The sequence below is a fragment of the Bufo bufo genome, chromosome 1, assembly GCF_905171765.1.
Source record: "Bufo bufo chromosome 1, aBufBuf1.1, whole genome shotgun sequence".
Classification (NCBI taxonomy): domain Eukaryota; kingdom Metazoa; phylum Chordata; class Amphibia; order Anura; family Bufonidae; genus Bufo; species Bufo bufo.
In genome coordinates, this window is record NC_053389.1 from 16,778,162 (window position 1) to 16,793,025 (window position 14,864).

The following is a 14,864-nucleotide window of genomic DNA, read 5'->3' on the forward strand; positions in this document are numbered from 1 at the left end:
GCAAATCTCCACAATATGTATAGTTGGAGTATGTATATAATACAATATTAATATTGGAGTGAGTGGCTGGACCAGTGTTAGTTTTATTTACTGTTTGGTTCTGTTTGATATTTTATGATGATTATGTTTGTTATTCATGTTATATTGTTATATTATGTTATTGTTATGTTTTATAATTTTATAAAAGAAATACAGGATGTAACTCAGGATCAGTACAGGATAAATAATGCAATGTATGTATGTATACACACATCACCCCCCAGTATACAGAGGTGGCCAGAGGACCCCCACACCCATCCAAAGTGCCTGCCTCAGACCCCCATACACACATCACCCCCCAGTATACAGGGGTGACCAGAGGACCCCCACACTCATCCAAAGTGCCTGCCTCAAACCCCCATACACACATCAGTGACTCCACCAGCAGAATAGTGAGTGCAGCTCTGGAGTATAATACAGGATGTAACTCAGGATCAGTACAGGATAAGTAATGTATGTAGACAGTGACTGCACTAGCAGAATAGTGAGTGCAGCTCTGGAGTATAAAACAGGATGTAACTCAGGATCAGTACAGGATAAGTCATGTATGTACACAGTGAATCCACCAGCAGAATAGTGAGTGCAGCTCTGGAGCATAATACAGAATGTAACTCAGGATCAGTACAGAATAAGTAATGTAATGTATGTACACAGTGAATCCACCAGCAGAATAGTGAGTGCAGCTCTGGAGTATAATACAGGATATAACTCAGGATCAGTACAGGATAAGTAATGTATGTACACAGTGACTGCACCAGCAGAATAGTGAGTGCAGCTCTGGAGTATAATACAGGATGTAACTCAGGATCAGTACAGGATAAGTAATGTATGTACACAGTGACTGCACCAGCAGAATAGTGAGTGCAGCTCTGGAGTATAATACAGGATGTAACTCAGGATCAGTACAGGATAAGTAATGTATGTACACAGTGACTGCACCAGCAGAATAGTGAGTGCAGCTCTGGAGTATAATACAGGGTATAAATCAGGATCTTTACAATACAGATAATCTAATCTATAAACATAAATGGGTTTTAAATGTGCTTATTTGATTTAGAAGTGTATAGTAATATATATATATATATATATATATATATATATATATATAATGCTGTATTGGATTCATGTTTTATCTCTTCGTTCTCATGTCACTGATGGCGCTCACTGCTCTCCCCCCCCCCTATTTATTTTACCCTAGGCCCTAGAGAATATAACTGTGAGTCATCTAATATGGGATTGAGAAAAGGTTTTGTTTTTGTGGATTATTATTTGGCTTTAATGCTTATTGGATCTCAGCTGTGGAGCAGTAAGTATGACCTTGTATTCTCTCTATATAGTATATAACTATGTTCATTACTATGGATATTGTCTGGAGCAGTGAGACACGAGGCAGTGCTGTGTACAGAATCAAATATCTCCACCCTTCAAATGCAAGAAACGATTTCTTCTCATGAAGACGACCCTTGACTATGCTCCCTATTAAAATAATAGTGTGGTCCACTTGTCTTGATTAAAATCCAATTTTATTTTAAATCAAGTAAAAATCCAGGTGATAGAAAAATCCCAGCGCGTTTTAGAAAGCGTCGCCTATCCTTGAATGGTAAAACACATTTTCAAAAACACAAATGGTTCTGATTAGAATTGGGTGTGCAACCAGAAGCAAAGCCTCAAATCAATCAACCCTCCCATTCCTCACATAAAAACAATAGATGCAGCGACTGTAAATAGAAGGAGAAACAGAACATAAAGAAATAGGATGAATAAAAATATATAGAAATATAGAAATATATGAATAATTTATTAATAAAACTATATAAGATCCAAATGAAAGTTTAAACCCCTGGGTGCCCTAGCTTCCAACTTGAGAATCCAAAAGACCTCTCTGCTCCGCACCTTATGTTCCCAGTTGTCTCCTCACAACATTTTACATACTTTCTCACAGCCTTAGATCCTCATATGGGTAATATCCTGGGCATGAGCCCGCAAAAAATGCCTGAACCTCGCAGATGGAGGTTGTGCACAAGGATTCAAGACATCATATACCATGCTCACGGCGCTGCCTATAAGCCACATACAATAGAATAGACGACATACGTTGATCCACTGTTTATAAATTATTTGATAAGAGGGCTTCTCTTAGGGTACGTTCGAATCTGCGGCATTCTGATCCAGCAGCCTGATCCGGACATAAACAGTTGCATGCGTTGGAGATCCGGGGGTGAACAGTAGAATCCGGCAATGTCAGATCATGCGAAATTCGGCCTGCTGGTCTCTGCCGGAATATTGTGTTGGGTCTGATGGCGCGTATGCAAATGTACCCTTAGTGTGGAAGGATGTAATGACATTAGTCTCATGGAAAAAATTGCACGTAGCCCAACGTTTATGACGACATTTGCTCGAGCCCTTCGCGCTCAGCCAGTTAATGGTAAAAATCATTATTAGTAGACAAGCTAGGTGAGATAATGTCCCCTGCTGGTAGTGGTCTCCTAGCTATAAACTTACACTTTGTAAAATTTCCCATGGGTTATCTGTGTTCAGAGTGGGTAAATACCCTTTTACAATATCAATGACCGGACTGTCGTCCCACTGTTCCATGTACTGAAAACGAGGTTGTGAGTTTGCTTTTTTCTCCCCCTGAGTTTGCTTTTTTCTCCCCCTAAGTCACATAGTGCAGGACATGCCCTCCAAAAGTCAGTTGGCGACTGACTCTACTCAAGTCAAGAGCTCAGCACAAACACAGAGGGGGAGATTTATCAAAACCGGTGCAAATAAATACTGGCTTAGTTGCCCATAGTAGCCAATCAGAGTGAGCCTTTCATTTTCCTACGGAGTTCTGAAAAATACAAAGGTGGAATCCGATTGGTTACTATGGGCAGCTGTCAGTTTTTCTTAGCACCAGTTTTGATAAATCTCCTCCACAGTGTTACTTACTCTGCAAGGTCTCCGCACTTCATAGAGGCCATGTGACATGACCCCTCCGCACTCTCATTGAAAACATTTTACATGCAGCTTGGCTATCTCGGCTATACCACCACAGGGGGACACCCAACAACTTTTGGTGCCGACGACCCTCACTAGTATACCCTTATATCTCTGCCCACCGGTATGTCAGGACACAGTGCCCCTGAGCCTTTGCTTCTCACATGGGCCACATGTCCTCTTATGCCAAAAACCCTGAATATGTCCACTGCTTGAGGACCTATTCAGAAGGTTTATTTGACTACAGGTCCTGCACATGTATACCGCCATGCGCCAGCTACGGTATATCCTTGCATCAATACTATAACTGCTATATAATTTTTTTAAATTTTACACTGTAATCTTGCTGTCAGATGCCGCCATCAGCTACGAACGTGGTATCTGAGGGGTACAATGATGCGGGGGTGGCGCTTACAAAGAAATGCGCTTTGTGACAAAGTAATTTGTCACGAAGAGGATTTTTTTGTAAAATTCGGCTAAGCAGCTGAATCGAATTTTACAAAAGTTTGCTCAACACTACACATGATGTACCACAATAAAGCCCTTGACTGCAATGTAAAATAAGATCAACAGCAAGCGTATAAAGGGGGCGTCTCCCACCACCTTACACCATTGTTCACATCCAACGAGAGCGGCTTCTTCTGGGTGTTGAGATTATAGGCTTATGTCATGAACTCAAGGATGGAAAATGATCTTTCCTTCTGTGCCAGAAATCTAGTGGGAGAATAAAGTGGCACATTTTTAGTACAATCTATTATTATAATTTTTTTTTAAATGCTACTTTTTGTGATTTGCGGATATGTTAATTTGGTGAAAGCCAGATTTCATCCACTGTCACAAAAGGGCAAAATCTTACGCTAGAAGGCAGTATAAAAACATGGAGTAACAACTCTAAACAAAAAGATGTGTTACATATTTTCACTTTGAAAAACTTACCGCAAATTACAATAGAAAACGTTTTTTTCATGATTAATTCCTCCCAAAGTGCCTCAAACATTTCTACCAGAAAATACTGTGCATACAGCTAATCAGACAATTCTTCTTCTGATCCCTGTCTTTTCTTATACAGATTCTGTCTGTGAAGAGCTCCCTGGATATAAGATAGATACAAGTCCATCGGTGACGGTGCAGCGAGGTCTCTGTGTCCATGTTCCATGCTCATTTACCGTGGCCAGTGATAAACAGTTATCTATATCTACCACTGGTATATGGTATATCAACAATGGCACTCAATATATTGCTGCTTCTAAAAACAATTCTGTACATCAGACATTTGGACGCTTCTTTATAACTGGAAATGTGTCTAGCGGAGACTGCTCATATTCCATAGAAGACCCATTGCCTGCAGATGAGGGAAGATATTTATTTAGATTTGAAGATGGTCCCCTAAAGTTCAGCTATCAGGATATCCACCCTTATGTGAACATAACCGGTGAGTACAAAATATTGTCCAGAGCTGACCAGAGGTGACCACAATGGATGGATCTGCAGCTTATGAGAATATCACAAGCTGTGTCAGGATAATGGAACAATTTTTTTTTATTTTTTATGTCCCCATCATCTTTTTGATGGTTTGGACACGTTTAGCGCCTTGACCCATATTAAACTATGATTTAGAATCTTATAGCGTTTTCCAAATTCTGGACAGGGTACCCTTCAGAATTTGCCCTGCAGATTCATTAGCTGCAAGTACTACCTTCATGTACTACATTAAGTACTAGTAAAGAGATATTGCAGGAGATAGTCAGGAGGTAGGCTGGAAGGTGGAAACAATACAAAAAAAAAAGGTAAGATTTGTTTGATTTGTTTGATTTAAAGTTACAAATTTTTTTTATTTTTTTATTTTTTATTTTTTTTCTCCTCTTTAAAATGGCAGACTTGGTTCAGTGCAGGAATTGTTGTGCATTTATTTCATGTTCCACTCTTTGGAGATTCGGATGCTGTCAGATCTGTAGACAGTTCTCCTTACTGCAGCAGGAAATTGCATTTTTGAAAGCTGAAATATTTAAATTATCTGTTAAACAAACTCCAGCTAGGACTGCTGCAATGCCACTGCCACAGAGGACCCCCAGAAATGGCAGATGGGTTACTGTAGGTTCTGGAAGTCTTAGAGTGGTGGATAGAAGACATTTCCCACAGTCGGTGGTTCTCCATAATTCATTTGCAGCACTCTCAGAATGTAAGGACAACATGGATATGGACTCAAGCACAGAGGGTGAGAAACCATCGACTCCTATGTCTAATGTATGCAACAAAAAAGATAAAGTGAAGTCTCAAAGGAAGCAGCTGTTGCTGGGTGATTCAATCATAAGAAGTGTGGAGCTTAAAGAAAATGGTTTTGTGAGATGTCTCCCTGGGGCTACTGCTAGAAGAGATAGAAGACGTATTATTAATATTGTTAAGCAAGCAAAGCAGGAAGGGGACGTGGATGTTCTTGTCCATCTAGGGACAAATGACCTGGCTTGCAATGAAGTGTCAGAGGTGAAAAAATCTTTTATCACACTTGGTAATGACGTACAGGATTTTGCATCCACCATTTCATTTTCTGAAGTTCTGCCTGTGCATAATGTTCAGAATGATAGGCAGAGGCGCACAAAGGAGTTCAACATATGGCTTGGTAAATGGTGTCAAGAGCAAGGATTTGGCTTTGTTTCTCATGATAGCTCTACTTGGAATAGAAAGGAACTGTACAAAAAAGATGGTTTGCATCTTTCTCTCAAAGGAACAAATGTACTTAGTGAACAACTCCAAGAATTTGCGAAAGAGTATTTAAACTAGGAAGGGGGGGCAAAAGAGTGAAAATAAAAGAGTCCAATTGCCCCCCGAAACAATGCCAGAACAGGTCAGAAGCACAGAGGTTAAGAAATGATAAGCTCAGAGTCCTGTATACAAATGCTCGCAGTTTAGGTAAAAAAATCAATGAACTTGGGTCAATAATGGCATCTGAGAATGTAGATTTAGTGGCTGTTACGGAGACATGGTTTAATGAAAGAAATGACTGGGACATAACCATACCAGGGTACTCTTTATACAGAAGAGACAGAGAAGGCAAGAAAGGAGGAGGAGTGGCCCTGTATGTGAAAGATAGCATTAAATCTAACCTAATACAAGTTGGTGAGGCCAACATAGAGTCAGTTTGGGTTACGTTGCAGTTTGCTAACCATGCAGTAACTCGTGTAGGTGTGATATATAGACCACCTGGTCAAGTTAAAGAACTAGATGATCTACTAGTTGAAGAAATAGCTAAAATGACAATGAAAGGAGAAGTTATCATTATGGGAGATTTCAATCTTCCAGATATAAACTGGAAAACCAAAATAGCAAGTTCTACCAGGAGTACAGATATTCTAAATTCCCTACTGGGGTTATCTCTACAACAAGTGGTTGAGGAGCCAACCCGGAGGGAGGCCATTTTGGATTTGGTATTCACAAATGGGGATTCGGTTTATGATGTCATTGTAGGCGAAACCTTGGGATCTAGTGATCACCAGTCAGTGTGGTTTAATATAAGAACTGTGAAAGAGTCCCACCACAAAAAAACAAAAGTTTTAGATTTTAGAAAAACAGACTTTTCAAAAATGAAATTAGTCATAAATGAGTCCTTATCAGACTGGAACGGATTACATGGAGTCCAGGAGAAATGGGACTACTTAAAAGGTGCATTATTGAAGGCAACAGAAAATTGCATTAGACTTGTCAGTAAAAGCAAAAAAAGGAGGAGACCACTGTGGTACTCAGCAGAAGTGGCCCAAATCATTAAAAATAAAAAGCTAGCATTTTGTAATTATAAAAAAAAACAGAGCAATGAAGATAAGGAAATCTACAAGATTAGGCAGAGAGAGGCCAAGCAAGTTATAAGAACTTCTAAAGCGCAGGCAGAAGAAAAACTAGCTCAGTCTATGAAAAAAGGGGATAAGACATTCTTCAGATATATAAATGAAAAAAGGAAATTAAAACAAGGAATAACTAAATTAAAAACAAAGGACGGAAGGTATGTAGAAGAGAATAAAGGGCTAGCTGACTGCCTTAATGAATACTTCTGTTCAGTTTTTACAAAAGAAAAAGGAGAAGGACCTCCACTAGAAAGAATGACTAATAAATCGTTTGATGCATGTATCTTTACAGAGGAAGATGTTCTAAGTTTGCTGTCTAAGGTGAAGACAAATAAGTCACAGGGGCCTGATGAGATACACCCAAAATTATTAAAAGAGCTTAGTGGTGAGCTGGCAAAACCGTTAACAGATTTATTTAACCAATCATTAGTAACAGGAGTCGTCCCGGAAGATTGGAAATTGGCAAATGTCGTGCCCATTCACAAGAAAGGTAGTAGGGAGGAATCGAGCAACTATAGACCAGTGAGTCTGACATCAATAGTAGGCAAATTAATGGAAACCCTATTAAAGGATAGGATTGTGGAACATCTAAAATCCCATGGATTGCAAGATGAAAAACAACATGGATTTACTTCAGGGAGATCATGTCAAACAAATCTTATAGATTTTTTTGACTGGGTGAATAAAATAATAGACGGTGGAGGTGCAGTAGACATCGCATATCTAGATTTTAATAAGGCTTTTGACACTGTCCCACATAGAAGACTTATCAATAAACTGCAGTCATTGAGCATGGACTCCCATATTGTTGAGTGTATTAGGCAGTGGCTGAGTGACAGACAACAGAGGGTTGTAGTCAATGGAGAACATTCAAAACAAGGTCATGTTACCAGTGGGGTTCCACAGGGATCTGTACTGGGACCGATTTTGTTTAATATCTTCATAAGTGATATTGCAAAAGGCCTCGATGGTAAGGTTTGTCTTTTTGCTGATGACACAAAGATATGTAACAGGGTTGATGTTCCTGGAGGGAAACGTCAAATGGAAAAGGATTTAGGAAAACTAGAAGAATGGTCAGAACTCTGGAAACTGAAATTTAATGTGGATAAGTGCAAGATAATGCACCTGGGGCGTAAAAACCCAAGGGCAGAATATAGAATATTTGACACAGTCCTGACCTCAGTATCTGAGGAAAGGGATTTAGGAGTAATTATTTCAGAAGACTTAAAGGAGGGAAGACAATGTAATAGAGCAGCACGAAATGCCAGCAGAATGCTTGGATGTATAGGGAGAGGTATAAGCAGTAGAAAGAGTGAAGTGCTTATGCCGCTGTACAGAACACTGGTGAGACCTCACTTGGAGTATTGTGCGCAGTACTGGAGGCCATATCTCCAGAAGGATATAGATACTCTAGAGAGAGTTCAGAGAAGAGCTACTAAACTAGTACATGGATTGCAGGATAAAACTTACCAGGAAAGGTTAAAGGACCTTAATATGTATAGCTTGGAAGAAAGAAGAGACAGAGGGGATATGATAGAAACTTTTAAATACATAAAGGGAATCAACTCGGTAAAGGAGGAGAGCATATTTAAAAGAAGAAAAACTACCACAAGAGGACACAGTTTTAAATTAGAGGGGCAAAGGTTTAAAAGTAATATAAGGAATATTACTTTACTGAGAGAGTAGTGGATGCATGGAATAGCCTTCCTGCAGAAGTGGTAGCTGCAAATACAGTGAAGGGGTTTAAGCATGCATGGAATAGGCATAAGGCCATCCTTCATATAAGATAAGGGCCGGGGGCTATCCATAGTATTCAGTATATTGGGCAGACTAGATGGGCCAAATGGTTCTTATCTGCCGACACATTCTATGTTTCTATGTTTCTATGTTTCTATTACAAGAGAATATGGTCAAACTGCAGAACCTTGCACAGCTGATGACCAGGAGTGCCAGCTTGCAGGCATAAAATGTAAAGAGGCCCCAGCCCCTTCATTCTAAGGACTGTGGGGAGTCCTGACCAATAACTGATAGCATGACCAAGGTATATGACATCACTTTCTATGGTGGGAAAACTTGACGCAACATTAGGATAATAGGTGAGGACTCTCTACAATGTAAGGCATCAGGGCACCAATTGTACTGTAGATGGGCATTATATTTTTTTGCTTTTGAGCTTGATTTACACGAAGGGCCCCTTCACCATCCCTAGTGTTATCATATCATCACCACTTATACACTCTAGACCTCAAAGTCCTATAACCAATAGTCACTATAAATTACCATTGATAATGTACATTAATATTAACTTCTTTATGAGAAATCACATTGTATAATGTGTAAATAATGAATTAGCATTTTATTGCATGAAATAGGTTTTTGAGGTTTTTGATACAATAGAAAAACAGAACTTAATATTTGGTATAGAAATCTTTGTTTGCAATTCCAGAGGTCAGACGTTTCCTGTAGTTCTTGGCCAAGTTTGCAAAACTGCAGCAGGGATTTTGGCCCACTCCTCCATACAGATCTTTCAGGTTTCGGGGCTGTCGCTGGGCTACATTGTGTCTCAGCTCCCTCCAAAAATCTTCGATTGGGTTCAGGTCTGGAAACTTTCTAGGCCACTCTTGGACCTTGAAATGCTTCTTACGGAGCCACTCCTTACTCTACACCCCTGCCAATCAACGGTTTCAGATTAGCTCCAACTTTAGAAACAAGTATCAGAACGACACCACTCTGTCCACATGTAGTGGCCGGACCTGGCTACTGAAGCGCTTCTACCATTAATGTGAATAGGAGAAGCAATGCAATAAATCCAAAAAGCAGAAAAATTGTGTCCACAGTCCTCATACACCGCAGATCAACCAGTCGCAAGTTCAATTCATGTAACAGAATGTACATTCCACGGACTAATATTCAGTTATTCTAAATACATCTGTAACACCGGTGGTTCGTGCCCACCGCTTTTTTGCTGCCAGGCAGGAGCAGACGTCGCTTTACTCCCCCTGAGTGAATTGGAACTAGTGCTCTGTGAAGTTCCTTTTAGCCCTGTAAGAGTTATTCATTTCCTAGTGCTCGCAGCCTGGCTGGTGATTAAGGATGTGGATTCATCTCCGTGCCTGAGCTTTGAGGTTGTCTAGTGTCTTGTAACCAGCAAAGGTGTATTTCTCTTGTCTGACTACCCGTGTACCACACCTTGCTTGACTATCAACTCTGCTTCTTGCCCGAACATGGAATTGCCATCTGGATAACACATGTATTCAGCCTGCGCCAATCTTGGAATTCTTATCTGGAATAAGCACTTACTCAACTTGCCCAGACCTTGGACTGTATTCAGACTACATTTTCTGCCTGATTTTTTGGTGTCTGTCACCCCATGGATCAGCAGCAAACTACACCGGGACTGCTCCAGGAGGTAGCGGCCTGGTTGGATCCCTGCAGCAAGTCCAGATCCCTGTACAGGGTTTACAGGGGGAATATCAGCAAACCACCAGGTCAACTTTAGGTTTATCCCAATGTCAAACTGGTCAGTTGGCTCACTGGGTCAACGTCTACTGCCTATTACCAGATGCTTTATTCATTTTTAAAAACCAATGCATTATATTTCATATAGAAAAGTAAAAACCTGAATCCACTTTGTTCTGTCAGTTCATTTGATATCCAGACTGCCTCGTCCATGTGCATTCAACTCCAAGTGCACTCCCTCAGCGTGCTCATGAGCACAATTCACAAGCGCAGATACACTTGACAAAGGGGGCGTGTCCACTGAAACGTTACTTTATCACAAAGCACATTTTTTTTTGTAAGTAGCGGGTGCAAGGACAGGGAGCTGTGATAGCGCCGCCCCCCGTCATTGTACCCCTCAGATGCCGCGTTCATACATGAACACGGCATTTGAGTGTAAAATTAACAATAATTTTTTTTTTTTTATCAAACTTACTGCCTCCATTTGCTCGTGACGGGCCAGCCACCGCTAACTTGCTTGAAGATCTCAGCCAAAATCCTGTGCAGCGCGAGATTACGTTATCACGCCGGCCAGAAAGATGATGTGATCTCGCGCCGCACAAGATTTCGGCCGAGATCTTCAAGGATTTCGGCCGAGATCTTCAAGGATTTCGTCCGAGATCTTCAAGCAAGATGGAGGCTAGCGGCGCGTCGTGAGCAAATGGAGGAGGTAAGATTGATTTTTTAGTTTTTTTATGCTATTTCAGGTTAAATTGATTCGCTGACACGAAGTACGAGGAAATTCGGCATCTAGGCAAATCGAATTTATCCTGAAATTCGAATCGAATTCCACTTCTTGGGATTCGATTCGCTCATCTCTAAACTGAATATCAGTCCATGGAATAAATCTTCTGGTATACGAGCAGCAATGCAATAAAAAGTTCCATTCACTACAGAGTGGATGGAGATTTATAGCTATGTTGCCTATTTCCATGGCCAGTGCTTCTCCAGAACTGCTGATCTGCAAGGGTGCCAGGTGCAAGACTCCTAATGATCTGATATTGACGGGTCATCAATATCAAAATCCCTGAAAACCCCTTTGACCTCCAAACAATTCCTGACCACCAGGAGTAGTGTTGAGCAAATCGATAATACTCCTAGAAATATCTACACAGTGTTTATATGTACTTGGCTAGTTTGTTAGAGTTTCCTCCAGGGACTAAATTTTTTTCTGAAACCTCCAAGTTAATGTGGATTTCAGATTGTGAACATCATTGGAAACAGGGACCTGATGACAATTTCCGTACAGCGCTGTAAGCAGAATTAAAGTCAAACCTAATGCGTTATCCCATTAGCTTATCTCCCTAACTTAGTTTAAATTATGTGCAAAGCTTTTAGAGCTTAAAGGTGGGGTTGAGTAACACTGCTGGGATACACCTGTATGTTGGTGCTATATAAGCAACTTAAAATGATAAAATCATCTTCAAAAACTATATGTTTTCCCCATAAGGCCATATAAATACACATTTTATTTGTTATGTTTTCAACAAATTATATAGTTCACTTAAGGAAGGCATTGCGGTGACTGTGTGTAGAACTGCTTGGAACAGGACTTCCCGTATAAAATCAATGAAGCAGAAAAACATGCCCTTTTTTTTTTTGACCCATTGTGAAGTTAAAATGCAGGTGAGGTTTAGCTTGTATGTCCTCCTTGTTTCTTCCCATGTTCTTATAATCTTCTATTTTTCTAGACCTCACAGATAAACCTAACATCTCCTCTACAAGGCTGGTGGATGGGAAGCTGGTGACTTGGACCTGTACAAGTCCTGGTCAATGCCGAAATATAAAACCACGGATTACATGGGAAGGTATAATACAGGAGATGTTTGACATCACCTATGAAGATGGTAGCAGAACCTTCCATTCCAATATCACATTTAACCCAAGGAGGTCACACAACAATTCCACATTATTCTGTAGAGTGACCTTCAAATCAGGTGTGACCACAGTGGAGAAGAGGACACTGAATGTTGAATGTAAGTCCGACTACGCAGCGACCCTATCGGGTGGTGTAGAAACGCAGCGCTCTGTATGCATGGTTTGACCTCAAGGCAACCAATTCCAATTCATCCATCCTACCTAGAGACAATAAAACGTCACTTTTATTTGTATGTCAGTTAATGAACTCCAAAAACACAAGTTTAAAAGCTCTAGTGTGCAGATGGGATTAGTACTAGTATAGACAGCCTGTGTACAATGTAGCAATAAATCCAGTACTGTAAGCACTAAGGGCGGGTTCACATCAGTGTTCCAAATTCCGTTATAGGTTCCGTTATAACGGAATATTAAAGAATTTAAGGACGGAATGCAAAACGGAACCCTTTAAAAAGCATTCCATTTGCTCCGTCCTAATACATTTCTATGGGCAGAAATAATGGTTCCGCTATTTCCGTTAGGTATGACAGGGATTTTTTTTTAAGTATAGTATGTAACAGAATGAATGCTAGCTGTTAAAAAGAAACTGTTAGCCCCAGATCATGTTTTGTTGCAACAGTGGCGTCTTCAGGGGTAATGGGGCTACTGACGCTGTTCTAAACCCTCAGGATTATTTATAGACAGAGGATCCTCCAGTAGGCCCAGGCTCTGATACCATAATGGGCCCCAAAGGTCCAGGAGAAAGAAAAAAACTTTTGGAGTTGCCCTTGAGGCTAATCACTTGCCACTAGGGTCTAGAAAGAAAACCTATTAGACTTTATTAATGATATGGAGGTTGTTCCCAATATGAGTATTTTCTTCTGGTGGGTCCAAGAAACCCCAGTCTGACAGTGTGTATATACAGAGGGTGGAACCTCAGAATAATTTCCTCTGGTGGTCCCAGGGAACTCTCGTCCAACACTGGCATATACCCAATCCTATTTAAAAGTGGACCAATGACTACCCCAAAAAATTGTTCAAAACAGTGATTTTTATGATTATTACTCAAAGCTTAGAAGCATCAGGTATTAAATTGGGCAGTATATATCCTATCTGTTTCTTTCTCTCTTCTCTTTCTCTTCCTCTCTCTGCGGGTAGAATCAAATTTCGTTGCCAATTTGGATGAATGAGACTGAAACACATTTTTAAAAATGTGCTCATCCTCAGCATGGCCCACCATTTGAAAAAGTGAGAGTCCTATAGATGCAGCAAAACATAATAAGGGCAACAGTAAAGTCGACCTGTGAGTTCTGTCGACATGTTTAGATCTGTTGTCCTTTAACTTTCCCCATAACTCGGTGTTATACTCGGCAAACATATATGTCTGACGTATGCCTCTAACGGAAGCCATCCACTGCTGCTCAGGGCATGAGGTGCGAAACAATGTTACAGTCTGAGCAATCAGATCCCACCGACATATACAGTAATACATAGAGCAGAAGATTGTGTCAGATACATTATTATAGCGGTTCCAGACATTTGTGGTAAATATTTTTGTTTGTTTTTCTCAGATTCTCCATCAGTGATTATCACCGTAGAAGGTAAGAGATTGTGAAATATTATAAAGAATCAATTAATGTGCAATAAAACATAGAGGACAATCTAGAAGCTAGGAGGAAGATGAGTCAATGACTAAGTGGGGATTTTGTTTGAGAAGAAAATATTCTTTAAATCTGAAAATATAGTACAATGTTTATTTCTTCATGGTAAAATACTTTCTATATAAAAAAAGAAGAGATAGATAGATAGATATGAGATACATACTGTAGATCGATAGATGATAGATAATAGATAGATAGATCTATATTATATAGATAGATAGATAGATAGATATTAGATACAGTACAGACCAAAAGTTTGGACACACCTTCTCATTCAAAGAGTTTTCTTTATTTTCATGACTATGAAAATTGTAGATTCACACTGAAGGCATCAAAACTATGAATTAACACATGTGGAATTATATACATAACAAACAAGTGTGAAACAACTGAAAATATGTCATATTCTAGGTTCTTCACAGTAGCCACCTTTTGCTTTGATTACTGCTTTGCACACTCTTGGCATTCTCTTGATGAGCTTCAAGAGGTAGTCCCCTGAAATGGTTTTCTCTTCACAGGTGTGCCCTGTCAGGTTTAATAAGTGGGATTTCTTGCCTTATAAATGGGGTTGGGACCATCAGTTGCATTGAGGAGAAGTCAGGTGGATACACTACTTAATAGACTGTTAGAATTTGTATTATGGCAAGAAAAAAGCAGCTAAGTAAAGAAAAACGAGTGGCCATCATTACTTTAAGAAATGAAGGTCAGTCAGTCAGCCAAAAAATTGGGAAAACGTTGAAAGTAAGGGCTATTTGACCATGAAGGAGAGTGATGGGGTGCTGCGCCAGATGACCTGGCCTCCACAGTCACCGGACCTGAACCCAATCGAGATGGTTTGGGGTGAGCTGGACCGCAGAGTGAAGGCAAAAGGGCCAACAAGTGCTAAACATCTCTGGGAACTCCTTCAAGACTGTTGGAAGACCATTTCAGGGGACTACCTCTTGAAGCTCATCAAGAGAATGCAAAGAGTGTGCAAAGCAGTAATCAAAGCAAAAGGTGG

General features: G+C 40.2%; 1 protein-coding gene across 1 annotated transcript in view; it reads left to right on the top strand.

The window, feature by feature from the left end:
• The window catches only part of LOC120990677 (sialic acid-binding Ig-like lectin 8), a 118,634-nt gene that overhangs the window by 31,490 nt on the left and 72,280 nt on the right, over nt 1-14,864 (top strand). Inside the window, exons 2-5 of the mRNA XM_040419800.1 lie at nt 1,238-1,345; nt 4,088-4,450; nt 12,041-12,325; nt 13,775-13,804. Of these exons, the coding sequence (XP_040275734.1) occupies nt 1,270-1,345; nt 4,088-4,450; nt 12,041-12,325; nt 13,775-13,804 (754 nt within the window). The 5' untranslated portion in view covers nt 1,238-1,269. The remainder of the gene's footprint in view (nt 1-1,237; nt 1,346-4,087; nt 4,451-12,040; nt 12,326-13,774; nt 13,805-14,864) is intronic.